At 50.8% G+C, this 27,689-nt stretch overlaps 2 protein-coding genes across 2 annotated transcripts; both read right to left on the bottom strand.

The window, feature by feature from the left end:
* Positions 1–1,442: 1,442 nt before the first annotated feature.
* Positions 1,443–21,132, bottom strand: WDR66 (WD repeat domain 66). Its single transcript, XM_019473268.1, has 21 exons — positions 21,045–21,132; positions 19,572–20,023; positions 19,280–19,420; positions 18,687–18,796; positions 18,105–18,213; positions 17,604–17,684; positions 17,035–17,112; positions 16,241–16,285; positions 15,682–15,899; positions 14,867–15,061; positions 12,772–13,019; positions 12,531–12,679; positions 11,564–11,737; positions 11,125–11,309; positions 10,489–10,603; positions 10,117–10,280; positions 7,146–7,236; positions 6,793–6,936; positions 3,851–4,079; positions 2,531–2,632; positions 1,443–1,580 (listed from the first exon to the last, which is right to left on the bottom strand). Exons 1-21 carry the CDS (start codon positions 21,130–21,132, stop codon positions 1,462–1,464), a joined length of 3,237 nt encoding a protein of 1,078 aa, XP_019328813.1. The 3' UTR covers positions 1,443–1,461.
* Positions 21,133–24,424: 3,292 nt separating this feature from the next.
* Positions 24,425–27,145, bottom strand: PSMD9 (proteasome 26S subunit, non-ATPase 9). The gene is made up of 4 exons (XM_009283972.2): positions 26,800–27,145; positions 26,207–26,308; positions 25,588–25,676; positions 24,425–25,235 (listed from the first exon to the last, which is right to left on the bottom strand). The coding sequence occupies exons 1-4, from the start codon at positions 27,007–27,009 to the stop codon at positions 25,208–25,210; spliced, it is 429 nt and encodes a 142-aa protein (XP_009282247.1). The 5' UTR covers positions 27,010–27,145; the 3' UTR covers positions 24,425–25,207.
* Positions 27,146–27,689: the final 544 nt, after the last annotated feature.

Consider the following 27,689-nt stretch of genomic DNA (forward strand, 5'->3'; position numbering starts at 1 on the left):
GGGTCGGCGCACCCCCCCCCCCCCTCTTGCCCCCCCCGGCCCTGCCAGGGCAGTGCGAGCCCGCGGGCAGGGAGCGCGGCTCCCCGTTCCCGCGGCGTTGGGCGGCGCGGAGCAGCTCCGGGGGGCTCCGCCGGCGACGGACGTGCGACCCGCTCGCCCTCAGCTGGGTGCGGAGCCCCGCTGCCGGGCAGCCGGTTCAGGATGAGTGGCAACCCCGTCCAGCCCTTGTGCAAGTCGCTGTGACACTATTGCAGACCGTGAGCCTGGGGATTGGCAATGCTTCCTGTTAAGCAAAACATGTGCCTTGTTAAACAGGATACTTGATAAATCCATAATATGTAGAGTTTTGGGGTTGTGGTTTTTTTTTGGGGGGGGGGTGTTGCAGTGGTTATAAGGTTTCTCAACTGCCTAAAATAATTCCAGTAATTTCCATGGAGTAGGGCCGCTTTCAAGTAGCGGAGGATCTGCTCCGACACGGATTCATGGGAGTACACGAACATCATCAGTAAATGGGCAGAGTTACATGCGAAGCGATGTTCCGCAGAAAATTTCTCCTGTCACATACCCGGTGTACTCTGGTCATGGTGCTGCTGGACTCCTTCGTTAACTTGCATCTAGTGCGCACCTTGCTGTTTGTACTAGTTGTACAATCACAGATACTTTCAGAGTACATAACAGCGATCTCTGTTTAAAAAACATCGCCACTGAAAGGAACGCTTCTTAAGGGCCTACATTATTATTCAAATTGATGCTGAGGATGATGTAAAGAAGGAAGCGTGTTCAACAGCACTTCACTGATCTTTCTACAGCAGCTTATATCAGCCTCATTATGCTGTTTATACAAACACAGTAAGATGCCGTCCCATTGGTATTACGCTACTAATTGGAACTACTACTTTCAGAAAGAAAAAGTAAGTTTTAAAGGCCAAAATGGAAACCTGGTTTTAGTGTATATCACAGCATTCCTTTCTTTACTGAGGTCTGTTGGATTTGTAATTACAAATCCATTCTAACCTATCCAAGCATTTTGTACTCTACATTTATCAATGTATTTAATCAATACTTTTACATTGCTATTTTGCCATCAGGTTTCACAAATAAATACTGTCTTAACATAATGAAATAGACTGCATCTGGCATAAACCCACCTGAAATGAATTCTACAAAGGTTCCAGCCAAGGGTAGGGGTGGTCAATGCAAGAAGACAGTGCGGCCACTACTGCTTCACTCTTTACAGCCACGCCAGTGTTTCCCTACATAGGTTTGATCCCATAGGCTTGTGGCATGTGCTAAACTGGGGGGCTTATGCTAGAGTTGGATTAATATGAAACTATGCGATCTTTACTTTTTAATAAACACAAAATACAAATTTTGAAGATATTTGAGGAGAAGAGACTGGAAAGTGGGAACGAGTAGAAAACTTCGTGGCAGCTGTCTTCTGTGTCTTTGTAGACCAAAGATTCATCTCTTTTTTCTGTTCATTTTTTCTGGTTCAGCAATAGGTAAGCCAAGAATGTCAGCAGCGAATATCTCTGCTGTGATTTCCTCTGGAATTTCTTCTTCAGTCAAAGCTGCTGCACCTGGAGAGCAGTAACAACAACACAAAACACAAAATAGCAATGTAAAAATGGCTTTGCAGATCAGTAAAATTTATAAGCAGCAGTAAGTGGATGGAATGCTTTTAAAGATGTACAAAGTAATCATGAAAAAGTATTGGTTTACTAGCTTAACTCTTTATGCATTCGTATGAAGGATCGAATCTGTCAAATCTGCGAGGCTGCGAGTCTCACCTTGCAGTAGATCCCTACCTCAGAAGAGGCAAGGGGCCAAATGCAGCTTTTACACTTTGTTGGTTTGTCATGATTTTAGGATCCCAAGGAATCCGGGGATTTCAAAGTCGGTTTGCGGTGCTAGGCAGTTCCCCTCAGGAGCTGCATCTTCACTGCGTGCGACCCATTGCCAGTGGCCCTAACCAGATGCTGTTCTGGACTGGTGTGGACTGGGATATGAATTGTACAAAAATGTGGCACTTCCCAACAGTTCCAATTACAGTGGGCGATGCCACTTGGCTGAAATCAATGCCGTAATTTGCTGTTCTAGACTGGTGTAGACTGGGACATAAATTGTAGACAAATGTGGTAGTTATCAGCAGCTCCCTTACAATGGGCATTGCCGCCTGGATGAAATCAACACTGTAATTTGCATATTGTAGGATTCCTTTTTGCCTGTGGACTTTGGCGTGTAAACACTCCACTGCGTGTTTCTCATTTCAGTTCCAAGCCAGCAGATAAACAGCAATGTAATCTTGTCAGGTCCCAGTTATATTTCATTGTTCATTTATTTTTAGATACACCCATGCAGTTGCTGCATGGATGAAGGACAATCTATAGCTCCTTGACTATTTTTGCAATCCCATCAGCGTTTTTGACAGCTCTTGGCCTAACAGGGTAATGGGTTTGCAATTTAAATTATTCTGTTTGGGAATTGAAGCGATCCTGCTTCTGTGCAGTGTGGAATGCTAATCCTGTACCTGAGGGATCGCAGGTGTCTGGTTCAGATCCTCCTCCCCCAGGATGCCTGCCCATCAGGGTGGTCAGACACTGCGCCAGCTCGTCCTCTGTCATATGCTCTCCTGTACACAACAAAGCAAAACCAGCCTCTTGGGTTATGGTGTCATTAGCACAAAAACTAGAAGGCAACTCGGAACAAGAACAGTATACAAACAAAACAGGACAGTTTGAAAGAGGATTCAGCTTCTTTGAGATAGAGAGATAACACATTGCCAATCGAAACACGTTGATCCTAAGGAAAATTGTTCTTGCATATTGCATTTTAGGCAAAAATATTTATCAAAGGGAGAAACTCTGATCCAGACGGCTCTTTAGGCTATATTGCACTTGCAGGGGCTTGAGCTTCTATTCCCACTGAAGAATTCCTGACACAGGACAGACCACAGCCCATGTCGCCCTGTGTCCGTGGCTGTAGCCATTTCCACGCAGAGGAGGAAGAGGAAGGTGCAGCGAAGTCTTGATCTAGTATCCTGGAACAGCCTGGACATAGCACTTATTCCCAGTTAGTGGTTGGCTCATGCCCTGAAGCATGAAGTTAGAACAGTTTCATAACAGATCTATATCGAATGTGTCTATTTATGGTTGTTCACACCATCCATATAAATAACTAACCTTTCTCACACTGGTTGAATCCTTGGTTTCCAAGGATCTTTGTGGCAAGGAGTTTTGCCAGGTGATGTACTGAGAAAAACAGCATTTCCCTTTACCTGTTTTAATGCTCGGCTGCACTAAATGCTCCCTGCTTTTACAAAAGGAGCAAGGCAATAGAAGTCCGTTCTTTACCTCTCTAGGGCATTGGCCATAAGCATATTTACACATGCCTTTACAGAGTTCCCTCTGATTCAGCTGAACTAAAGAACCCATCTTTTCAGTCTTTCACACATAGATTCAGGCCAGGACTGACCAATTTCATCCCTTCTTTCTTGTCCCCCTCTTTTTCAGTTTTGTACTACCTTTCTGGTGACTGTGTGACTGGAAGAGAGAAGTATGATTCAGATAAGGGTATACTGGAGGAAGGATACAATTTGCCAAGATCCGTACTCATCATTTGACAGACAAGATACTTCAGGCCAGCAGAGATTTCCAGAGCCGTAAAAGAAGTGCAGCTGAGACAATAGATGTGATTATTCAATTTAAAATTCTAAGACAGGTGGCTCCACATGCCTGCCCTGGTTACCAAGGTATAGTTCCAGGTTAATTTTTTGCTGCAGTGAATACGTTCTGAAATTGAAGGCAGAACTAGCAAGCATAAAACTAATATTAGAAAAGAAATAACTCACCTCTGCACTGAAGCAGCAAGAGTAAGTCTCCTCTGTCGATAACTTTGTCTCCATTCTCATTATCATAACCAAGAACCTGAAACGCTCGTTCTATTTTTTTCATTGACAAGCCAAATGCAGGTCGATGATTTATATAAAGTTTGATAAAATCCCCTAAACTGATTTTTGTCACTTGTTCTCCAGTATCCACATACTTGCTGAATTTTACTTCATTTATCATTTCTTCAATCTAAAGATCAAGGCAAGACAGATTGTTACGTGCTTTCTTTTTGAAGAGCATCAGGCCAGTTTCCGATCTCATGAACGCCAAGGTACTGTAATCGTGCACATATTGGTACCACAGGTGCCGTGACCGTATCCCGGTGATAAGCTAGTGCTCAGCAGCTGAGGATGGACGTGGCTAACAGTTACGCGCTTGCTGTTATGACAATATTGGGTCAAGACGGGGGTAGCAGATATGTAGTCATTTGGGATTTCGTCTGTTTTCTTATGATAGGCACTTGGTGACTTTGCAGCTGTTACCGGTACCTTTGCCACAGCTGTCTCTCCACTCTGGGATCAGTGGGCAGGCAAACCACAAACCAGTAAACATACCACCCCGCTACAAAATTACATGCATGAAAGTCCTGACACAAGCAGGCTGCGCACAGTATATACGCACCCTGGCTGGCATAAGCCATCTTCCCCCACCCCCGATCTGACATGCGTCTGGTGCAGTTCTGCCACTGCACAAGCCGAATCTGAAACTTGCTCAGTGGGGCTGACATCCTGCACAGCTGGATCACTCACTCTTCTCTCGGGCAAACGGGCAAGCACTGGCCATGCTGGATACTAGCGGTTTTCCTGAAGCCTGGTGCTGTGAGTCAGCCCAGTTGGCAGCTGTGCAGATGTGTGTCCAAAAGGCAGGATCTGCTCCATGCCTTCATTGTACTCGTGCTCCAAGAGGCAGCCCCTTTGGAGATACACGGGCAGTAGATAAATGCTGGGAGAATTCCCCGTGCCAACACGTACCAAGCCTGCTACTCCCCACGAAGGGGAGCTGATGCAAGATCTCCCTGGGGAGGACTTTGCATTCAGCCTTGGGCCTTTGTCCTTGTGTCACAAGTTTTTCCACTGAATGAAGCCTGGGGAAGAGGGAAATCTCAGCCTTACATTTTTCCTGTAGTGAATGTCATGCCAGGCAAGAACAGTCATTTTCACTCAGCTCTGGCTGATCTGGGATTAGGTTTTATATCAGCCCCACTGAACTACAAAAGAAAGACACCAATTCCCAAAAGCTTTGCTAGTCAGCCCAAGCTGCCTTTTCTCCCTCCTGCTTTTCCTATATTAAAACACTCTAGAGAGAGATGAACTTTCTCTCTGGATTTTAATACTATCCTGCCTGCTTTGAGAAGCAGATTGTAGATTGCCTGGTTTCACAACAGCTTAGCACCTGTTTCCATGCCTGAAATGCTGTTTTCATTTTGATTTGGGGCAGAGGGGGTTAACAGTTACTCTTCCAGAGACATTTCCCAGGGGAATATGTTCTCTCTGTCCCCAAGAGGCGAAAATGTAATAACCCAAGGAAAAGATAACAAAGTACGAGAGGATAACACCACAGCTTGACACAAGGGCAAAGCAGTCCCAGCTCAGATGAACATTTGCTGGCTGCGGGGGCTCCAAAGCAAGTCTGTTAGGTGGTGGCTGTGGCAAAGGTCCTGCCTCCCATCTGCTGGCTCTCCTGGCAGAGAGTATTCCCCGGGCAGATGGGGTGGCACTGACTCACAGCACCATCTCAGCAGCCTGTGGGGTTCCTGTGCAACGGCGGAGATGAACGCAGCCTCCCCCGCAGAAAGATGAAGGGAGCACAGCGGTGTACTGCTTCCCTTGGGAGAACCCCTCCTGTGTTGAAGGGCTGTAGCTGGTGCAAAGAGGTCGTTATTTAAATCTCCTTGCATCAGATTCAGTAATTTTTTTGTATGCGCTTTAATTACCCTTTTGCCAGGTTACAACATTACAAATGAGGTTTGTATACAATACAAACTGCCTTGTAGAAACAGTCACAAAAGGGGAAGCAGCAGCACCCTTATTAAATCAGTTGTCTTTGTCTGCTGTAAAATTTGAAGCTAAAAAGCTCTTGAGAAATGTTTGATAGGAAGCTCTGCTGCTGCAACCTGAAAGGCAAGCTCAGAGAGAGCCTCTGCAGAGAAGCTCAGAGTTTATCAGTTATGAAAGAGCTTTAAGTTCCGTGGGAATAAAAGCTGCTGTCTCCATCTAAAATCATTTTTTCATCAGTCCCAGGCAGAACAAGAAAAAGAGGCTCTGTCAATGTCCAAATGAGGGATTGCATGGAGCTGGACATTCCCACCTGTGCTGGTAACACATATAAGATGCTCTGGCCAAGACTCCATCCAACCTGGAGGGACTCAGCCCATGGCCCATCAACCACGTGCTGCATGTAAAGCAGCTCAGCCACTAGTAGAAGTCACAGAGAGACCAAAGCACATTGCTGCCTGCACACAAGGTACTTTAGCCCATGGCCTTTGGAAAGTTGGAGGCTCCTGACCTTGGGAGCCGAAGGAAGATTCATTCCTCAACTTTCTCAGTTCACCTTCTGAAGAAACCCACCTCTGCAGTGGTGGCAGAGCGCTCAACCTCCAGAAGACCCTGAGGTCATCTTTTGTTGAACACTCTGAACCATCAGGCTCTAGGTTTGCTCAGCCTGCCCCTGCGGTTGCCCAACTCTCTAGGGAGGAATCATTACTTTTTGAGGAATTTGCTTGCCAGATTCTGACCACTACTATACTGATGCAGACCAGGTTAAATACGTTGAAAGCCAGCAAATATACTCTGGAGCCATCCAGCATGACAATGGTCAGAATCTGGCCCTCAGGACACTTAGTAAATGCAATCAGTCTTGCTTTTTTTCCTTTTAATAACAACAATAAAAACAACTGACAGACCTTTTCCTCTGATGGATAAAATCCTATTGCTCTCATTACAGAAGGAATTTCCTCTAAGGGAATATGCGTTGACACCTGTCTGGTCTCCAGTGTATCGATACCATGGCTGCGCAGCTGTGCATAGTAAAAATAGTCTTCCAGTTCCTGCGAGGGATTCAAACAAGATACTGTAAAGTTCAGTTACCAACAGGCACGGAAGATAAGACTTCTTTTAAGATTTACTAACAGGCATATCAATGAGATTGCTGTTAAAGGCGAGCTAGGCAAAAAATAAAGAAATGTCAGGCCTGTATAAATTAATCTTAAACTCCAACCAGATGTTGCCAGACAGCGTTCACGGTGAGCATAATTACCCTGAAGAATTCGCCTTCTCTGCCACCATCCAGTAGGTTGTAGAATGGGATCAAGTCCTCCCCACCCAGGGAAGCAGCAGCATCCAAGGCACTGGCAGAAGCAGAGAAAAGAAGGTACAGGAAGGGTTCATGTGAGGAGAGATTTCACGTTTCCCTTTCTAGTCATTCTTCACAGACACTTTCAATAAATAAATAAAAAAAACCCCTGGGCCTCAGAATTCAGGAAAGAAAAGCATTGCCTTGAACCATGTACTATTTTATCATCAGCCTGCACTTCTACAGCATATTTCATACCCAGGTTTTACATACAATAGCACAGTGTGGGAATTAATTATTACTGAATGGTCCTCTTGTTTAGTGGAATGAGCACAGGGCTAGGAGCCAGGAGCTTTTGCATGGACTTGAGCTTGGTGTCTGGCATTTAGCTTTTCTGCTTCCTTATAGAGACATTGAGGGAGATGAATTAGCTAGATCAGCGTTTTGAACATGCAGAGAGGGCTGGGGCTTGGTGTTTGCAATAAACCACACAAACCTAAGCTCCCTGTTCCTTGATCTAACACATTCTTCCCCAATAACTCAGTGCAATCCATTACGCTACTTCCTCTGCTGTAATGGGTGACTGTGTCACAGGTGCAGCCTACATTAAACTGAAAGCATCTGAGTGCCACCTCTTTGTTTCAATTTCATAGGCAGTTGGAGCCAAAAGAATCCGTTTGGCTTGTGCAGATGAAAAAGGAAACCAAGCCTGGTAGCGCAATCACGGCGTAGCGTTGCCACATAATACCCCACGCCTGGCAGCAAGGCTGCAGCTTTCACACACACCTCTGTAGTGCTGCTTCCACTGGGTTTTTTGCAGGCTTCGTGCTTTTTTCATAATTAAGTTATTTGGGTATTAAACACAGTGGAGATGCACAAGATGCCAGAAGCAGCAATAAAATGATAATTAGCTCATCAAGAGCTTCGCTCCAAAAACAAATTACATAGAAATTCAATGTTGCCTGGACCCTGGCCAACCATCATAAAGAAGGATCATTTATATTCTATTGCCTTCCTTAAAATGTCGCTTATTCTGACCCCCGACTGCTTAAGCCACACAAAGTGGAAAAGAAAATAAATAAGCCCATTGCTTTCCCATCCAGGTTTCCTTTGTTCTGGCACATGAAGGTGAGCTGGCTCAGCACCCTTTGGGCTTTCCTCTGAGCAAGCAGTACCTGCAAGAACTGTTTTACGCAGGACCAGCACGTGTCTTAACCATGAAGCCTTTGTCCTAGGACAGTGAGGGGCAATGGTGTTTCACGGGTTCAGTGCACTTCAAAAGGCAAAAATAGGAACAAGGGCTAAAAGCCAGCTCCCGTGGTGTTGGTTTGCCAGAAGCCAGGAGACGTCTTCTGTGCTAGTAGGGTGACATGCAAGATAAAAAAATCCAGCCACAGACCTACAGGGAACATGCCACGCTATCTATTCTAGCTCCGACACGGGCTAAGCTCCCTTTCCAGTCCTTGAAGTGTGAAGTTGCTCCGCGCTGGCCTGGCAGTTTTCAGCTCATTTGCAGCTGCCTGCTCCCTTTCAGTGTACACGTGTATTTACCGGGCGTCTGCAGCCATGGTCTCGAGGGGAGAGCCCTCTCTGCCCTGCACGCGCATTGCAACGAGCAGCTTTGGTCCTTGACATGCAAAGAAACCAAAATATATATCCTGCCTTTGCCGTGTTACCCACCTACCACGTGGGAGCACACGTCTGGCAGTGCTGCCCAAGGGAGCTGGCAGAGGGAAATTGCACACTTCTAGAGAAAGGCAGAAGAAACCTGGCAGGGTTTATCACTCACGCTCCGGGACAGAGCCTGGAAAGCCTTGTTTGAAAAAGCAGCCTTTGCTCCTCCAGCCACCCCATTTACTGCAGTCCATTTATTCATGTAAGCAAAGCTTTATAGGATTAAGGTAGCTTGTCCTAAATCCAGTCTTAAAATGCAGGGGGGATTTCCTAGCAAATGCTGGCCTATCCCATTTGGAGAGCAGACACTTTTGTATCAGCAGCCACCCCATATGCTCCTCCTGCAGCCAGTACCGCTCCTCAGATCCCCTGCCTAACCCCAACAATCCCCCATCACACTGGCCAGGCCCTCACAAGGACCAGAAAATCCTCTGCTTAACTTCTTACCATTTGGGTACCATTTCCTAGACTGGAGTATTTTATAGGCACTATGGCCACCGCCTGTGAGGTCTGCTGGTTTAATCCCCCTCTATTGACTATGTGGCTACATCACATAGAGGGGAGCAAAGCCCTCCCCCCCCAAATTGTGTCCCTCCTGTTTCAGCTGCCACCCCACATAGCTAGTCGGGGCCTGACAGGTCATTGCAATCTAGGCTGACCCCACTGCCATGCCACCATCCCCAGCATGGCACATGCCCACCATGCTGAGCTGTTTGGAGGTGCTGAGCTAGGGCTTTTGGAGAGCCTGTGTGAACGCAGGGCATGAGGCTCCACTATTAATAAACCTGGTCTCAGGTCAGGTGTCCAGAAACGCTGCCAGCCTCGACTCACACTCCCCGTAGCAAGCGGTGGGTCTCCTGTTCACACGAGTGCTGGGATCCGTCCTCCACCCCACAACCCCCCTTGCCAGATGCGGTTTGTTGGCCTGGTCTTGGGCACAGTGTTGTGGAAGGACAGTGAAGCTGCAGGGTTTGTCACCTGCCCCAAAAGGACCCACACTTGAGAGACCCCTGCAAAGAAACGCTCCCCGAGCAGCACCCTGCTGCATTGCCCCATCGGTGCAGCACCACCCTATACACCGGGTTAAGTGCAAAAATAGCTGGGAGACCTGGCTTTAACTCCTCTGGACACAAACAGAGACCTTTTAGGACAAAAGCCCCATTCTCAGTGTAAATGCTGGGGAACATTTGCTTCAGCAGTGTTGGCCAAGCAGCTGTGGAAAGCCGTAACAAGACTCCTTTCTCCTTCCTGTGGTACTCACTTTAGGTTGACCTCCCATTTCATAACAGCGCAGTCATCCCCCCCCGCTGTAAAGACATAGCGTCCGTCGTAGGAGCTAGCAAGGTCAGAGACACCATCCGGGTGGCAAATGAAAGCTGAGGACTTGTGGGGGTTGCCATCGACAGGCAAAATCTGCAAGCCCACCTGTAAGGAAAGAGGGGGCCTGGGAAGGCTGGGGGTCCAGCAGGAGGGCTGCACGCCAGGGCAGCGCTGCATCCTCCTCCCGGGAACTCGCTCAGCTCTCAGGCAGGACCAGCCTATGCACTGTTTTGTCTGCAGTGAAATTCCCCCAGGGACCACCACCTCTACAAGTGGGGGCTCTTGTACAGCTGGGGCGGATGGGGCTCCATACCTTGTCCTTTGTAATGTACGCCAGATAGCATTTCTGGGGGTCCGTAGTGTTTGTTGTTGGGAGGATTTGTATCTTCTCCAACGGGGAGCCATAGGTTGGTCCCAAAAGGGTCTTTCTAAAGGCAAACAACATTTTCATCCATTCTAGGGCTCACAAAACATTTTCCCTCTCTGAACGGCTGCTGTGCACAAGGATGGGTAGATATGGGGAGGTGTGGTGGGTGCAAAGGCCTTGTACTACTGGCTGAGAGGACAGGCTAGGACAGGGTCCCTGGCTAGAAGGGACCACACTGGGGCTAAGAGAGGAATTTAGTGCTCAGGGATCATTCAGTCCTTGTGCTTTGCTCGTGTGGGCCCCTGTCTCTTTATCTGATGTCCAACTGCTGCATCTCAAGTCCAATGTGCTGGACAGACCAAGACCCACCTGCAGCCACAACATTACTAGATGACACGTTAGTGAACAGCAGAGTGGACACAAGGATGGAGCAACCTGGGGGCCCTAGAGTCATCCCAAGATCTGCATCACAGATGGGCAAACACGTGCTCATGGGTGGGAGTAGGGTGGACATTAGACAGAGGAGAACATAGAGTCAGGATGGGGCTCCCAGGCAGTGGTAGGCTTGGATCTCTCCTCTACCTGCACATTTTGGTCGTTGTGTTGTAGAGCTTAACTTTGTAGCAGTTGTTGGCAATGAGGATAAAGGACTCGGTGCTGAGCTGTGGGTACCAGGCCAAGCACAGGGGCACAGCAACCTGCTCTACCCGGTCCCTGTGCAAGGCCACCAGGTGGTCCTTGCTGCTGCTGTTCAGGTCATATTCAACCTGGAGGGAAGACAAGGAAACACAGCAACTCCCCTGTGGTCTGTCAGCACCCTGGACCTTGCAGGTTAACTAGATCTAGCATCTGTTGCAGACCTGCCCTGAGGCCAGGCTGACAAACAACTCCCTGCGACAGAGCTGGTGGGGAGAGGTTAGGAGCTGCAGAACCAAAGACCAAGTCTCCCTTGATCCTCTTGTCCAGCCCCCCACTTTAACGGCAAAGCTCCACTGCCCGTTAAATTTTCACATCGATTTACCAGCTGCCGGTCCTCCCCAAGGCTCAGGAGCCTGGGCTCGTTGCTGTCTAACTGGACCCCAAAGAGGATGCTTCGGATGGGTTTGTAGTGGGAGCGCAGCCCTGCTAGGTGTTTCCAGCATCTGCTCCCGTTTGGCAGGACTGCCTTGTAAACAGTCACTGAGTATTTCTCATCCTGGAACGAGAGTGCAAACGTCGATGAGCCACAATCCCCATGCACATCCCCTGGCTGGCAGCGGGCAGCTCTGCATGTCCCCTCCAGGCTTAGCTCGGCCCTTTCAGCTTTGTGAGTCCCAGCAGGAGGGTTAGAGTCACAGCCAGGATAAAGCACTGGGTCGGACAAATTTGGGCAGCCACTCCCAAGGGTATCACCACAGCGGTCCTCAGCCTGGCCAGAGCATCCTAGCTGGCTGGAGGGCACTCCCCGCCGTGCTCTCACAGCAGAGGGGCGGTAAATCGAGTTCAGTGACTCCCCAGAAATCACAAGGAAGGTGCTTCCCACTGCTGTGCCCTGGCATCCGTGCATGAAGGGGGAGTCTTTTTCTTTGTACAGATCATCACCAATTGCCACAACCTCTGTGCCAAACTGCTTCAACGCTGCCTCAACACTTCTGCACCGAGACACGGGACCAAGGGAGCAACCCCCATCATAGTGCACCAGCCAGGAGGAAATCCCCGCTCCAGCCCTTTCTACAGATGGATGCAGAGCAAAGGCTTGTCACTAAAAAGTTAGCAATGGGATGCTGCCAGCAGCAGGTGTGTGGAGCGGCTGTGGCTGGTGATGTTTTTACAGAGTGACTCTTCAAGGCAGGAAAAGCATTTCAGAGTCACAAAGCCCCTGGGGAGGGACAGCCCTCCGCACCGCTCGCTCTGCCGTGCCTTGCAGGATGGCTGGCAATTCCCAGTCCCACCGAAAGCTGTGCCATGAGCAGCACACATAAATCACCGAGAGGAAGAAACAAGCTTACAGCAGTTGCGAGGTACTCCGAATTGTGAGAGAAGCTAATATGAGTCACGGGACCACGCGAGAACTTGAACTCTTTGCAGATGGACTGAAGGGAAATGGCATCGAGGATGTAAACGCTCCCATCAGTAAAACCAGCGGCCAGAAAATAACCTGAAAAGCATGCCAGAAAACTCTCACAACATGATCGCTCCTCCCGAGAAGCCCGGTGCTTGGCACATGGGGAGGTCATAAGACCAGGATACCTTCAGGGTCATAGCACAAGCACTGGATGCCGGCCTCGATGAATATCCTGCTAACAAGGTACTTGGTCTGCTGGTAGTCCCACACCTTCAGCAGCCCACAGTGACTCCCTACAGCAACAAGTGCCTGCCGGGGGTGACAGGCAATGGCATTCACAGCTTTCTTCGCCTCTTCCATGACTTTTTCACAGTATGTCCCATCTGTTGCAACATGGAGCACGGTTGCATCAGAGGTTGAAAGGATAAAGTTCCTGTTTAGTGTGAGAGAAACAGAATTTGATGAATCAGACTAGCTGGTTCATGTCCCTCCAAGCTACATTACACATTAGTCTCTTTTTGACAACTTAGTTGGGCGATCACTTATATTTTGCGATATGCAATATGCAAACACTTCTTGACCTGGAAGGCAGGTGGCACTTTGTATTGATGACCTGGTAAATCTCCACGGGAAAACACTGGAGCCAGTTCCATTTTCTACTTGGGTAGGCAAGCCAGAAGATGAATGACATCTGTGTAGCTTTTGCCATTTGCAAGTCACTGGTGTGTGAGACGGACAAATGAGCAATTGAAGATACTCTGAATAGTCTTTTCACATGTCTCCATGCCACCATTGTCAGCAGCTCCATGTTGACCGCACCACCACGGACAAGGTCAGAGGACAGTTTCAGACCCACGCCGCAGAGTGGCTGCCTGTCTGTTCACTCAGCCACGCCGACCGTAACGCAGTGAAGAGGGTCCTGCTGCATAATTGGTGATGTGTAAAGCAGACATCTGAATAATTATGCACGTTACAGAACAAATATGTATAGTCGTCAGTCCGCCTGAGGACTGAGAGTCTGAACTGAGAGCAGAGGGTCAAGAGAGGACCACATAGAGATCCAAGAGCTGCACAGACAGATGTGCATGGCTGCATCACACGGGCAGCACGAGTGGGGAAACAGCAGCCTCTTTTGGTAGCTGGCCCATGACAGCCATCGGTTTATGCACATCTGGCCTGGGCACTGAAGGATGCTGTGTCTCTTGCATGCTTTAGTGGGGCTCTTCAGCCATACCTGATCCCACCAGCCTGGTGAGACAAGCAGACTCAAGGCTTCCCCTTTCGTTTTCTGCCTTTTGTGCTGCCCAGAGCAGCTGCAAGCAGCAGGAGCTGCAGCAGCGACCCAGGAACAGGGATGAGACAACTGAGACCGACAGGGAAAACCAAATCGTTCCCCAGGGCGCTGCTCCAGGCTGGAGAGGAATCTGTCCCATATGGCTCTTTGGAAAACACGTGCAGCTAAGGACAGACGTTGCCAGGAGAGCCTTAACAGGAGTGACAGACATATGGTTTGCAGGCTGGATCGAGCCACAGAACAGCTTCATCTGGCCTGCAGACTTCCTATAAATCCTCAGACACAGCTACGTCACGCAGAGGGGCAGAGAGGGGCCGGCAACCAGGCTGGAGCTGTCCCAAGCTGCTGAGTCCATGTGGTGCAACCCAGCACTGGTGCCATCGCTGCTGGGGCAGACTCTGCACCGCCACTGCTCCGATCAACTTGCCCAGCCATGATAGAATCTAACTGGAAACAGCCTTCCATGGGAGGGATTTAAGGTGGTGGATTAAGGGGCCCAGCGGGAGCTGGAGGCTTGGCATTAGCACTGCCTGGTGTGCCAGGTACGTGACAGAGGAACTGCGTGACCCGGGACCAGCTGATCATCTCCGTGCTTGTGTTAACGCTTCTCTAGTCTGTGCCAAGGCATCACATCAAGTTCAGAATTTAGGATGTGCTGGAGCCCACCTGGGTTTTGGCGGCTGCTGGGAGACGCCCGGGGGCTGCAGGCAGAGAGGGGCTGCCCAGGAGATACCCCCCTGCTTCTCTCTGGTGGGCAGTTGGGACAAATACCCAAAATGAAAATCTGCAGAGAAGGGGAATAAAGGGGCACCTTCCCACCCTGTTCTGCATCTGCCTCTGTCCTGCCCAGAAGCCGGGGTACAGGGTTGAAACCTGCTCCAGCCAAAGCAGAGGCACATGGGGCAGCTTTCAGCTGACCATTTCCCCAGCTTTCAAGCTGCAGGGCAAATGCAGGAGAAGACCTAGGTTTATAAAGGGGCACTCACCGGGCAACGAAGGGCTGGCTGCTGGCAGTGCAGGAGGTAGAGCAGGCTGGGGAGGCACCAGGAGGTTCAGGAGTAGTTTTGGAGAAGGAGATGGACTGAATGGGACCCACTTTGCTGTGGCTGTAGCAGGCGAGGAGCTGCAGCTCTCCATCGTAGAATTTAACCTGACCTTTCACATCACCTGTTACTATGCAGCTGCAAGGAAGGGAAAGCTTTTAATCAACACACTGATTTGAGAACTCCCAAATATTTCTTGGATAGCATCCTTGGGCAGAAGCAAATCTCTTCTCATGCACTTGTGCAGAGAAAAGGACAAATCTCTTCCCCTTTTCTCTGCACAAGTGCATGAGAAGAGCCCTGTACAAATACGCAGGGGGAAAGCCGAGGGCTGTGCAGAAACCACCAGGCTCTGCTGTGACCCAGCAGTGTCCTCTGCCCTGTCCCCAAGGCTGTCAAGGCGTTTGGTGGCTGTCTGCTCCCTCTGCCGGTAAAGGCCAGGAGGCTGAGCAAGACTGATCGACAATCCTCCGTGACCATGGCCAACTCCGTGTCTGAGCTACCCCAGCAGAGCTGGAATCAAGTTGCCAGGAGTTTTCAACCTTTTTTTTTTTTTCCCCAGCCAAATTCATTGCTGAAAAAAGCCGGAGCAATGTCTCATAAGTCAGCAGCACTTTTCTGCATGAATTTATGTGGTCCTTGCATGCTGCCAAGTGACTTAAAACTGCAACACTTGGCTGTGGTTCATCAGCATTAGCTCTGTGGCTGAAATGTCTAAGGACTGTACCTACGGCTACTGAAAACTGCCATCCCATTACCTCTCAAACACCATGAGCACGGTAAGGCTGGCCTTCTGCATAGGCACCAGTTTGGTGGCCTTCATGCTGTGTGGCTTGACCCGCAGTTCCTTGGAAGGGGTGTGGGGACTGACCGCGTCCCACACCACCAGCTTCCCAGCCGAGGTGCCCGTCAGAGCTTGCGAGTTGTTAAAATGAAAAACTGACTGGCTGAAGCGTCCCACCACACTGTTGAAGGTCTGCAGAGAGAGCGGTGGGGCCACGTGTTCGTCCTGGGTGCTGGCTCTTACCTCCTCAAGCAGCGATGTTCCTGCTTGGCCCCTCCATGTGACATTCCCTCCCTGTCCCATGGCAAGGCCATCAGAGGCAAGAGCCCCAGGTGAAGATGCCGTGGGGCACCTCTGGGAGGGAGAGCCCCTCTTGACCTCAGCTCAGGCAATCCTGGTTTGTCCCTTCAGGAGACCAAGGGGGACAGGATGGGGACGTGGCCACTGTTTTTGCTTAAGGGGATGGGAAGGGACAGTGCTGCTCTCAGGAGGAAAGCCAAAAGGGTGACATGCTGTGGTCCCCCCGATCTCACCTGGCTGCTCAGGAGTGGCGTGCTGTACTGCAAACCAGCATCACCCTGGGGAAAGCGGAGAAAACGTCCAGGACAAGCGTTTTGTAACCGTGCTCTGCAGTGCCAGTGTGTCCCTTCCCCATCGTCTGGGCACTGACCCCGTGCTGTGGTGACCAAAACAGGGTTCCTGGGGCAGAAAGGCTCCAAGACCTTCCAGAGAGCACAAAAGACCCTCTCCCTCTACCTGCTCCCCTCCCAAAAGCTGCTGACCAGCACGAGGAACAAAAAGGGCCCACAGGAAAGCACGGGTGGGAGAGGTGGAGAGCATCGCTGCCACGGCTGGGACCGACCCAGCGTGGGAGTAGAGCGACAGTGATGCTCTGCCCAGGCCACTTTTCATAGAATCATAGAATCATTAAGGTCGGAAAAGACCTCTAAGATCATCGAGTCCAACCGTCGACCCAACACCACCATGCCCACTAAACCATGTCCCTAAGCGCCTCATCTACACGTCTTTTAAATACTTCCAGGGATGGTGACTCAACCACTCCCCTGGGCAGCCTCTTCCAATGTTTAACCACTCTTTCAGTAAAGAAATTTTTCCTCATGTCCAATTTTGTGTCTGGCGAGGGCAGGGAGTGGGGAGGGGCGAGGGCAGGGGCAGATCTGCAAAGCAAAGTGCGACCCCAGTCGTGGGCAGACATCTGGCCCCGCAGCCCATGCTGCCTCACTAGTGTGCAGCCCCCCGTGCTGCCTCCTAACCCTCTGGGAGTGTGTCTGGCACCAGAAATATAACTTCCCATGTCCCTACTTACCCACAGGTAAAATATCACCTGGGTTTTGCTGTTGCTGACAAACTCATAGGGGTTTTGAGGGTTAAAAATTACATAATCCTGAAATTAAAAGGTGAGAATCACATAAACACCAAACCAAGCAATGCCTTCTGCTTATTCTTTCATGCAAAACATCTGCTTCTATCCAAAACCCACTTCACCACCTGCACTGAACTGAAAACAGAGACCAAATTCCCGGTGAAACACCAGAGCTGTGCTCTCTCCTCTGCGAGTGGGGACAAACCGGCAGGGCCGTGGACTTTTCCTGCCATGAGCCCCGGCCAGTGCTAGGGCTGCGGCAGAGGACATCCCAGCAGGGTCCCATCCATATCCCATAGCTGTCAGGCAGCAGAAGAGCAGCGATAAACAGCCCCGAGATGCTCTGCTGCATTGGGATGCAGCAGGGACAGGGTGCGATCCTGTCTCCCACCTCCAGCCAGCATCTACCAGCAGCCCCGTACTGGATGGGGACATGGGGGTGCAGGAGGGAGCAGGTGAAGACGGGGCTGCCCAGTCGCACTCCTCTGCACCCCTCGGCCGCGGTCACTCACCTGATACCCAAACTCAGGCCTCAGCTCTGTGCTGCACACGGGTTTCTCCGTGGGCAAAGTCCACTTCCAAACACAAACTCTCTGGCAGAGAAGGGAAAACCAAGGGACATTTGTGGCTTTTTGGGAGCTTGGGGGAACCAGGTGAACCCCATTCCCTCCAGTGGCAGGGTGTAGTGGGGCAAAAAGACTGGAGCAGGCCTGACAGCAGAGAGCTTAATTTTAGGAAATAATGCTAGAAATTGCTTCAATGAAAGCGCATTGGAGTCAGAAGCTTTTATCCCAATTTAAGATCTGTTTTCTCAATTCCACAGCATTCACTTCAATCAAATCCAGGTCTGTCTTCCAATGGCTCAGCAAAAACAAGCCATCACTCTGCAAACCTGCTCCACCTCTCTTCTGCTCTCCCAATCCAAATCCCTCCCCGCCGCCTCTTGGCTGAACTGGGAAAAATTTCCAGGGATCTATCCCACAAAGCTACGGAAGAGGAAATATTTTCTTTACCTGCACTGTACCAGCACTAATGGTTGCCAAATACTTCGCATCCTGGGAAATAGCAATAGCACTGACCCCATCCTCTGGATGACTCTCAAAGATGGTGCGCACCGGTATCCTACAGAGCAAAGTCCTCGTGGTCGCTGACGGCAGCACAGCGGGTTCAAGGCAATTGCTTGGCAAAATCTGTGGCACAGCCCACCCCAGTCTGCATGGCAGGGAGGGAGTCTGCAAACACCAGCGCTGCCACGGGAGCGGCCAGCGCCATGGCTGATGCTCAACATCCTCTCCAGCCCTTCCTCCCGAGTAAACGGCTCGGGGAAACAACTCACCAGTGGTCTTTTAAGAAAATGCTACAGCTTGGAGACATGATGTACTTAGTCTGGGGAAGTTGGCCCCATCTCAGTGTCCTATGGGTGTGATACATAGGTGTGATACAAGGACGATGAAGCCCTCGGTTGGTTTTGACTCCTTTGCTGCTTTACCCCATCCCCACATTTCTCCCATTTCACCTCAGCTGAGGCTGAAGTCAGTCCTAAGTGATTTACCAGACACAGGAGGTTTCCAAAGAGGAGGTTCCCAGGAGCTTACCCAGAGAAGGAGTCCCACACGATGATCAGAGCATCTGGCCCTCGGTCGGCGGTTGCAACCCAGCGCCTGTCTTCACTCACACACAGGCAAGAAATGACATTTGTGTGGCCCTGGGGAACGAGAAGCAGCAAAGTGCTGCAGAGGCTCCAGACTGGGTGGTTATTTAAAGCATTCAAACTGCTTTGCTCATGAGATCCCCTTGTCTCCTCTCCCAAGGAGGAGCCTTGGAGCTCATCCTTCCAGCCCAACTTTTGCATCCCATTTCTCACAGGCTCTTCCAAGCCCGTCCCTGTCTTCTGTGCCTTGTGCTGGCTGCGGCTCCCCGCGCCAAGAAGCAGCGGAGAGGAGGGGGCCATGCTGCACGTGCTGCTCGCGGTCACCACTGCAATCCAACACAAAGCACCTTCCACCAATACGTGTTGGGAATTGCAACAGGCGTGTGAGCAGAACGATGCACTCCTTTGCATGGGCTGCTCCTTGATTCAGTTACAGGTGACCCCTAAGCAGCAGGCACCAGGAAAAGAGATGGAGGGAGAGAGTTCAGGAGAAGGGGAGGAGGAGGAGGAGGGAGGTACACGGGCTGCATGCCAGACCTGCAGGTGGTACTGCCTGTTCCCCAGGATGTCATGGATGACCACTGTGTGGGAGGAGACGTACAGGAGCACCCAGTCCTCCCTGTCCATCAGGCTGTGCACGGCCAGGCTGCTGTTGTAGCCCAACACCCAGGACAGGCTCTGCAGGGAAGAGGCAGAGCTTTTGTCCCTGGCGCTTAGCGGCTGGGACAAAAAAGCCACAAAACATCTCTGGGGTGATGGGAGAGAGCTGGGCAGGAGTGCCGGGTGCTGTGTGGGCCATCATGGTGGCACCGTGCCCGCTGATACTCACGAGGGGGTGAGGTCTGGTCTGCTTGTCCTCCTGGAAGAGCATCCCTGGCGTGGCTGCCCACACCAAGCTGGCAGAGCCGTCATGCCCGTCGTCCTCCCCACTCCTCTGCTGTGTTTCCTGCTCCCTGCAGCCTGAGCAAGGGCTGGAAATGGCCCCCTTGGGCTCAGGCGGTGCTGGGGGTGGTCCAGGGGGTCCGGTGCCCTCCAGGTGTGTTGTCGCAGCAGTGTCTTTTCCCAGGGCAGTCCTCAAGGCGGTCATGTCTTGCCTCCCAGCCCAGGTGCTGGACAGGGTGCCTGGGATCCCCATGCCTGAAGGAGACCACAGGGGACCCAACAGTGCATCTGCTCCAGCATCCTCTGGATCTGCTCCTTCCTTCTCCTTAGCAGCAGCGAGGGGGTCCTTGGAAAGGGCGAGAAGTTTCGGTGTGCACTGGCTCCTGGGCTGGTCCGCAGCTAGTGGGAACACACCCCAGCACGTCTCGGATCCAACCTACATCACTTTCAGGGCAGGATCCAATACCAGGATACTCCTCTGCTCCTAAACTGCCTATGGATTTGTACCAGGGAAAAGTTTCCCACCAGTCGCTTCTTCTCTTCCTGCACATCTAGTCTTGCCCTCTTTACACCTCCACAGCATCCCATGTCTCACACCAGCACCTCTTCCAGGCAGCTCCTATCACCTGGGCTAAGATGCCCAAGTTTCTCCTCCGGAGCTAACCTATAGGTCCTTTGAAGGCAAAAAGTCTGGCCTTTTTGCTGTCCATCCCCTGATTATTCCCCACACACGTTATTGATTGCTGCAGCAGGGCACATGGTCACATGCTGGACAGGGAGTGATGGCAAATTGAGGTTAAAAACAGGGGAATCGGGTCCTGGGACTGGAGCTGAGATGGCTGTGAAGGGCTCTGCAGCCAATCCCAGCTCTACTGCCTGCACCTCTCACCGTGCTGCCTGGCAAGCAGACAGAAAACGAGGGTAAAAATACCACCACCACCTTCCTCAGCCCCTCGTCAGCATGTTAATAAATGTATTAAATAGCCCTGGGGTGTCAGAGATCACAGCAGCCCTCGGACAGCCTTTCCCCAGTCTGAGCACGGGCCACTTAATCTTATTCCTGGGATTCACATCAGCTTTTGCCTCTCCCCATGGGGCTACTTGATTTCCTATAGCAATCTCTCATGCAAGGTATAAACCTCGTTTGGACACCATTTCTGTTTCTGAGGGAGATAAGATAACTTTTCGTTCAGTGCAGGGACAAGGCCAGGTTCCCTCCTGCTCATGTAACTCTCAGGCAGCTCAAGTGCTCAGCAAATATTGATGGCTGGACTGAGACTACGCAGAGATGCTGCATCTGCTGAGCCCTCTGGCGGGGTCCCTACTCCACCTCCCTGGGGACATCTCGGGAGAAACCACGTCCGGGAGACACTACCCCCTGGCTCCTGGAGCTGGGGACTCTGCTTCCATCAGGACCTGCCCGCGGACCCTGCATCAGGCAGGGCTTGCGGTGGTGCTGCCCTCGCCTGCTCAGGCAGCACGGCCATCTCCTTGAGCTGTCGGTCCATCCTGGGACATCTCCATGGGCTCACCGCTTAGTCCTGTTCTTCCCCCAGTTGGCTCCTCTGGTATAACTTCACTTGCCCCATCCATCCTCACCTTCACCCTCCTTCCAGGGAGCTGGGGCACAGAGATGCTCTGAAATACTCCCCCCGCCCGGGGTTTGGCTGCACAGTGACCTGGAATTTGGCACAGCCAGAGGAAAGGGCACCCGCGAAGCTGGGAAATGGGTCCCAGAGCCCCTTTTCAGCTCCAGTAACACTCCTGCCAAGTGCAAGCAAGCCCAGCACAGCCCCAGTCACTCCAGCTGCGATCAGGCTCCCTCCCCGTCTGCCTGCACGCTGCTCTGGGCACGGACATTTCCCCTCAGATGGGGTTTTGTCACCGTCCCTGTAAGCAGCAGGGCTACTCCTGGGCGGCAGCTGGTTCATCTCCGGCTTCACCAGTCTGGATTTGAGCCAACGCTGAAACCTTGTGCACAGAGAGCTTTCACGGGAGTGGGAAGGGGCCCCTGGGAGAAACCCTCCCTCTGGCCCCTGGCAGGCAGGACCACTGCTCGGGGACGGCCACGGCCCCACAGGTCTCACCAGGGTGACCACAGAGCTGTTCCCAAGCCCCCTCCAGGCCTTGGTGCCTCCCCAACTTGTCCCGTCCTCCCGCTGCCCCTGGGGACCCCACCACTCACCATCACACCGGTCCCCGCTTTTGTTTGAATCCGGCTGCTGTTCCCAGGCAACGGCTGCGCCGGCTGCACCAACGGTCGCACCAGCTGCACCAGTGACAGCCCAGAAAGCACCGGGGGAGAGAGGGGGGCTGTGTGGGGAGAGAAGGGGGGACCCTCCTCATCTCCAACAGCTGCCGTGGAGAGGCGGCACTGACCCCCCGCCCAAAGCAGGAGCTTGGAGGTGTGGGGGGACATTCAGCCCTTCGCCCTGCCCAAGCCTAAATCCTGCTCATGGCTGTGACAAAGCCCCCCCTGGCATTGCCAGACCCCTTTGGGACCGAACCCTCACCCTGCCCAGGGAACAGGACGAGGGATCTTTACTCAATGCCCCCCCCCCACCCAGGGGGCTGTGGGCAGCTTCTGCTCCCTTGGCACCCCTGAGCAGGACAAGCAGAGTCAAAGCGAGAAAAATCAGCCTCTAACCACCACTGGGTCCCCCCACCATCCCCAGCTCTCTGCCAGGACGGCACTTGCACAGGGGAACCCGTTGCCAGCGATCGCTCCAAGCTATCGCCTTCGCAGATAATCAGCTCTAAGTGTTCCCCACTACTGACTTCAGCCGTGCTGTTAAGCTCAAGTAATAACAATTTCTAAATCTAATTTGTTTTTCTTTCTGCCCAGCAAGAGCCTCGTACCCTGCTGGGAGAGGAAAGGAGTTTTGTTATCAGCTCACATTATCTCCTCGACCTGAAGAGGCTGCCGCGCAGAGGCGGGTCATCGAGACACAGCTGCTCTCAGCTTCTCATCTGTGGCACAACCACTGGTTCAAACCAGGGGGAGTTTTGTGGCTTCAGGAGCAGGGATTTGGTCCTTAAGCCCCAGTACCTCTGCTAGGTACAAGAAGGCAGCTTTGTTCAGTGCATCAGCACCTGCACGTCAAGCTTGTGCAGACACAGTGCTTTTCTTCCCACCCGGCAGCATCCAGTCCACATTCCCCGATCATACAGGATACAGGGAGTCATCTCTGCTCTCCAGCATGAAAACCCTGCTTATTCCGACTAAGAGCAGCTCCTCTTCTGCTCTGGTCCTGCGACAGATGTTTGAGTGTGGTCTAAGGAAGAAGCTCCAACCTTACCTATCCACAGCAGGTTTTGCAACGTAATCTGTGTTTATTACACTTGTCAGGATTGTTCAACCTGTTCTAGTCAGGACACACAATCAGAGGGGCTGGAGGTGCGGCAGTTGGGACATAGGGTTAGGGGACACACTTCTACAAAAGCCTCGCAGAGCTGAGAGCCCTGTGAAGCATGCAGACACCCTCCACGGTGAAAGGGAAATGAGCTCCCGGAGAGCAGGAATTAACCTGGCTGGCGGGACTGGGCTGACCCCCTAACCCCATTTCAAGAGCGGTACGTAAAGCTGGGATTTTCTAGATCTTTTCATCCCAGGAGGCACAAATGCAAAGGCCTGGAAGGATGCGTCCCATGAGCTTTTCTTCTCCTGGACCGGTATCTAGACCCAGATTCATCTGCAGCTCAAGTAAAAGCTAGGCTACCTACACACATTTCCCAAGTACACACGGCCAAGGCCAGCCCCTTGACATTTCAGCTGCCAATTGATACCCAATTTATCCACATACTTACACTTACATTCCATTTTACAGGGACAGAAGATAGCTTGTGGACAGTCACAGGTTTAGAAACTGCAGCAGCACCTACAAATACGAAAACCCCTTTTGCAAAAAACAAGGCTCCCAAACCTGGTGCAACATGCGTTTTAAAACTCTTGTTTTACGCAAATCTTTTGGCACTGCGGTCCCACGCAGAGACTCAGCCCTCCTACAGAACAACCCCAGGGGGGTACTTACCTTGTAACTACAGAAAGGGACATCACGCTGCTTTCCAGTGGGATTTCACAGTGGATTTAGGAAATGCAGTGGCCTTTGTGGGTCATAGCGCCTGGTAAAGGTCAGCAGCGCAGGCTTAGCCTCAGAACTGCTCTGGTAAAGCGAGGCAGGATGCACATGCGACAGAGGGTCCCAAAACACCTCCCATTCTCAGTTATTTTTCAAGAAAAGAGATGGAGCAAAACAGCGCCATGTTTCAGCCCTTTTAAAATTACTTGAAAGGCCAGGGTGAGACTGCGTTTGATGGGGATTATCTGGATACAGTCTCATCCAAGGAACACTGCCATGGGCTGCTGCAGTTAACGCTTCCTCCGTAGCACCGTGAAGCCTGCAGGAACCACCGAGCAAGGAGCTTTGCTTTCAAGCTTTACCATTTCAGTGAGAACCTGCTCTGTTGGACTGTATGCTGAAACACAAATGCTTGAAATATCAAAAGGCTAAACTTAATTTAACACAGAGCCCTGGGTGAATGATTTAACAGTGAGGGGTTTAGTCCACTTTTTCAGTCCATTTCAGGTCTGGTTATTCATCTTAATAACAAAATTGCTCATAACGTGTAATGTGTTACTTATGCCCACAACCTGCTTATGAAGCGCTAATGAAAGACTTGCACCTTACCTGGGCTTTGGCTCTGGAAGGTCGGGGAGTCATGCTTTTGTGCCTGTGCAGGCCTGTGTTTAACCCAACTTGGCCCACAATTATTGCCCAAAATAGTAACTTCCACAAGAATGGAGAGAGGCATTACTCAGTTTTATTGTTTTGGGAGAGTATTTTGAAGTTTAACTGGAAACAAGCTTACAACAAACCAATCATCCCTGAAGTCCCCTCAAGGAGTTTATACACCCTAAAAGCAACTACTGCAAATAAACAAATTTAAAAAAAAAAAGCCAAATTAGGAGTACTTTTATCATGACTATACAAACTACTAAATCAAAGTAGAATTATAAACCCTATTCCTTATCTCATTAACTTAAAATAATTAGGCATTCCAAAGATTCTTTCATCACGTTTAGTGACTTCAAAAGTTGTGGTAACATGGGGAAGATAAAGTACCAAACTTGCGTATTTCTTGACTGTGATCTACTGTTAAAGACAACAAGAAGTGCTCCAGGACTTTTTAAGCATATGTTACAAGATGTTCAGTGAGGAATTTTACAGAGAGAAAAAAAAAAGGAATGCTCTGTTATCACCAAGTAAGAACATTTCATGCTTTTTAGAGCCCGTATCAAGTGAAGTTTGGGTCTATAGCCTCATTCCAAACTGATACAAGGCGTAAGAGATGAGAAGCCACATCTTGCAGCTCTGCAAGCTACTCCCGATGAACCAGCGCAATTCTGAATCGCAGGCAGGCCCTGCTCTATCAGAACCTCTTCAGACTCTGCAAGTCAGGCACCTAGAGGTCACAGCCTCCAAAACATTTGTTTCAGCAAAAACACGTAGGGAAGTTTTCAAACCAAGATCAGAGTCCAGAAAGCAGGCACAAACTTCAGCTTTATTGTTTTCCAAGCAATGGTCATCTTTGCAAGGGAATGATATTGCAGCTGAAAAAGAAGAGGGTAGTTAAGAGTCTCAGCTCTCAGACAGGCATAGAAGATCTGACATGGCACAAATCAGACCCACCACAACCCTCCTCCATTGGTTTCCTCTACCAGACAAACTAGCCACTGAGATCTTCCGGGGAGGAAGATCCTCATGTTTGATACAACTCGCCTCGCCATACCACTGTGCAAAACTGTCGGCCTCCAGCTCTCAGCTGGTACCCGCCAGTGAAGTCCATCAGAGTGGGCAGCAACGCACACTGAGACCAAAGCAGAGAGCTGGCCCTGCTGCAGGAAACGTGCTCTGAGCTGGGCGAAAGCCTCATCCGTTCTAGTAAATGAACTAGCAGCTTACCCCAGGAGGCCCTTCCCAGCCCAGCGCTTCGGAGTCAGCCCCACGTGCACTTTTTTGCCGCTGCGGATCACAGTCACACTCAGGGGTCTCTGAAAGGGAGAAAAAAAATGAAAGAAAAAAAGATGGCAACTTTCCATCACCAAGTCAACCCTCTTCTTCCTTCTTTTGCTGAAGCACCAGAAGAACAGTAGGCCCAGGGGAGCTCTTCTTCAGCGGCTCCCATTCCCATCCCCGCAGCTAGATCTGAAAGAAGAGAGCGTTTGGTAGGGAGACATCTCCAGGCAATCTCTCACTTCCACTATAAAGTGCTTGATGACTGTGGCAGCTTCTTTGGCCAGTCCATGAGGGTGCCACAGCAATGCAGCCTGCTGCTGCAGGGAGTCCCCAGGGGAGAACAGACAATATAATGCTCACAGCAAAGAGCACACACCTCTTAGCTCTCTTCTGTCCAGCAGGAATTAGCTCAATGCTGTGAGAGAACAAGGCTACAACAGCACAGACCGAATCTGACACTGTTTCCGACATGGAAATGATGATCCCAGAGATCTAAGTTCCATAGAAAAAGACGTGGCTAACAGAGACAGGCAAGAGAATGCAGTTACAGCAGAAATGAGCTCACCCCTTCGCTGTGCTGCACCACTGTGGCAATATTCTGCAGGTTCTGGAAGTTGTTTATGTTGACAGAACCAAACTCCACAATCTCATCATCAACCTGAAGCCCCTGGACAGAGATAGAAGAGAGATGAACATCTGCCTTCTCCAAAGGCAGGTAGTATCACAGGAGCATCACCCTTCACCCCGCCGCATGGGGAGAGGCGTGCTATGACACTACTCCTCTCACCATTCAGGCAACTGACCTACATTACACCCTCTTCGTGTCCTTAGAAAGAAGTAAGTACTCATTCCTCTGTCCTACTTTATGGGAAGAGAAATACTGAGGCTAGAATGGTCAGTGAGGCCTTCCAGGAGCTCACTGCGTGGTGCAACGATACAGCTGAGAAGAGAGTACTCCTCTCATTCCCGCACAGTGACTAGTCTATTCACAGGACATCCCAGTGTGACAAAAAAAAAAAAAAGGGGTGGGGAGAACCCTAATCAAACCCCCAACTTATTCTCACTTATTAACAAGAGACAGAGAGCGCCATCGGCTATGTTTTCTCTCTGGGTCCAGAAGCAGCCTTCCCCACGGGCTGTCAGACCCCACCAACCTACCGAGATACTTGCAGGAGATCCTGGGGTCACCGCGTTCACTTTGGCAAACGCCTGTGGCAGGCTCTGGTTCTGGGTCATTGCCTCAGCCAACGCCTCCGCCTCATCCCTGGCATGCTTCTCCTTCTCCCGGGCGTGCAACTGGTGAAGAGCTTCCTCCACCTGCTTCATCAGGGCCTTGTGGTCGTTCTGCAAACCTGTGGGTGACACCATTAGCACACAGGGAGCAGGAGCGAGTTACATGTAAGGGTTCTTTCTCAGCACACACTCTCCTCTGCAGCTGTGCAGAAAATGGTATTCTGGGTCCCTCAGATCTCTGCTGTGGCCAGCAATAACCTCCTGCTGGTGTATCTGCTGGGTCCTGGTGCCAGCCCTGCTCACACAGCCAGGGCAGACGTTTATCGGTAGAAGTCAAACGCAGAGAAAACCACCCTACAAATTTCGGTAAACGCGCAAGGAAGCGGGGCTCGGAGGCCCACGATCACCTAGAAATCATTGAGCAGCTGAAGTCTTTTTTCCATCAAGTCACGCACTGTTACATATGTAGAGCAAAAGCCATCCCCAAAGACAGGGCACGGGGTAAGCCTGGGAAGAAATAAATGCCAAGCTGTTTTTTTACCCAAGCTGGTTTTTTACACCACAAAAACCCTTCGCTGTATTTCACAAATCCCAAATGGCTCCACAGCAGAAGCAGAATTTCAATGCGGCTGCAACAACATGTGGACAAAAAGAGCTTTCCTGACTAAGCCGATCCACATCGGCTACGAGCACAGAGCAAAATAACCGAAAAACAAACTCGGAGCGACGCTGTTTTTCCAGTGTTTGAAGAACGGCCGTGAACAGGCAGAAAGAGACGGCATTTACGTTACTTAAACGGGTGCAGAGTTACTAAA

This window comes from Aptenodytes forsteri, unplaced genomic scaffold, assembly GCF_000699145.1.
Source record: "Aptenodytes forsteri isolate BGI_AS27 unplaced genomic scaffold, ASM69914v1 Scaffold118, whole genome shotgun sequence".
NCBI lineage: Eukaryota > Metazoa > Chordata > Aves > Sphenisciformes > Spheniscidae > Aptenodytes > Aptenodytes forsteri.

What these genes read in the sequence shown, in the direction of transcription:
- WDR66 (XM_019473268.1), bottom strand. Translation starts at nt 21,132, where the DNA reads ATGGACCGACAGCTCAAGGAGATGGCCGTGCTGCCTGAGCAGGCGAGG. An exon ending in TTGGGGAGGACCGGCAGCTG is followed by an intron (nt 11,310 to 11,563) that starts GTAAATCGATGT and finishes TCTTCCCTCCAG; the next exon opens with GTTGAATATGACCTGAACAG. An exon ending in CTTGCTGCTTCAGTGCAGAG is followed by an intron (nt 2,633 to 3,850) that starts GTGAGTTATTTC and finishes TGTTGTGTACAG; the next exon opens with GAGAGCATATGACAGAGGAC.
- PSMD9 (XM_009283972.2), bottom strand. Translation starts at nt 27,009, where the DNA reads ATGGTGTCACCCACAGGTTTGCAGAACGACCACAAGGCCCTGATGAAG. An exon ending in GATCTCCTGCAAGTATCTCG is followed by an intron (nt 26,309 to 26,799) that starts GTAGGTTGGTGG and finishes ATCTCTGTCCAG; the next exon opens with GGGCTTCAGGTTGATGATGA. An exon ending in TGGTGCAGCACAGCGAAGGG is followed by an intron (nt 25,677 to 26,206) that starts GTGAGCTCATTT and finishes TCTCCCTTTCAG; the next exon opens with AGACCCCTGAGTGTGACTGT.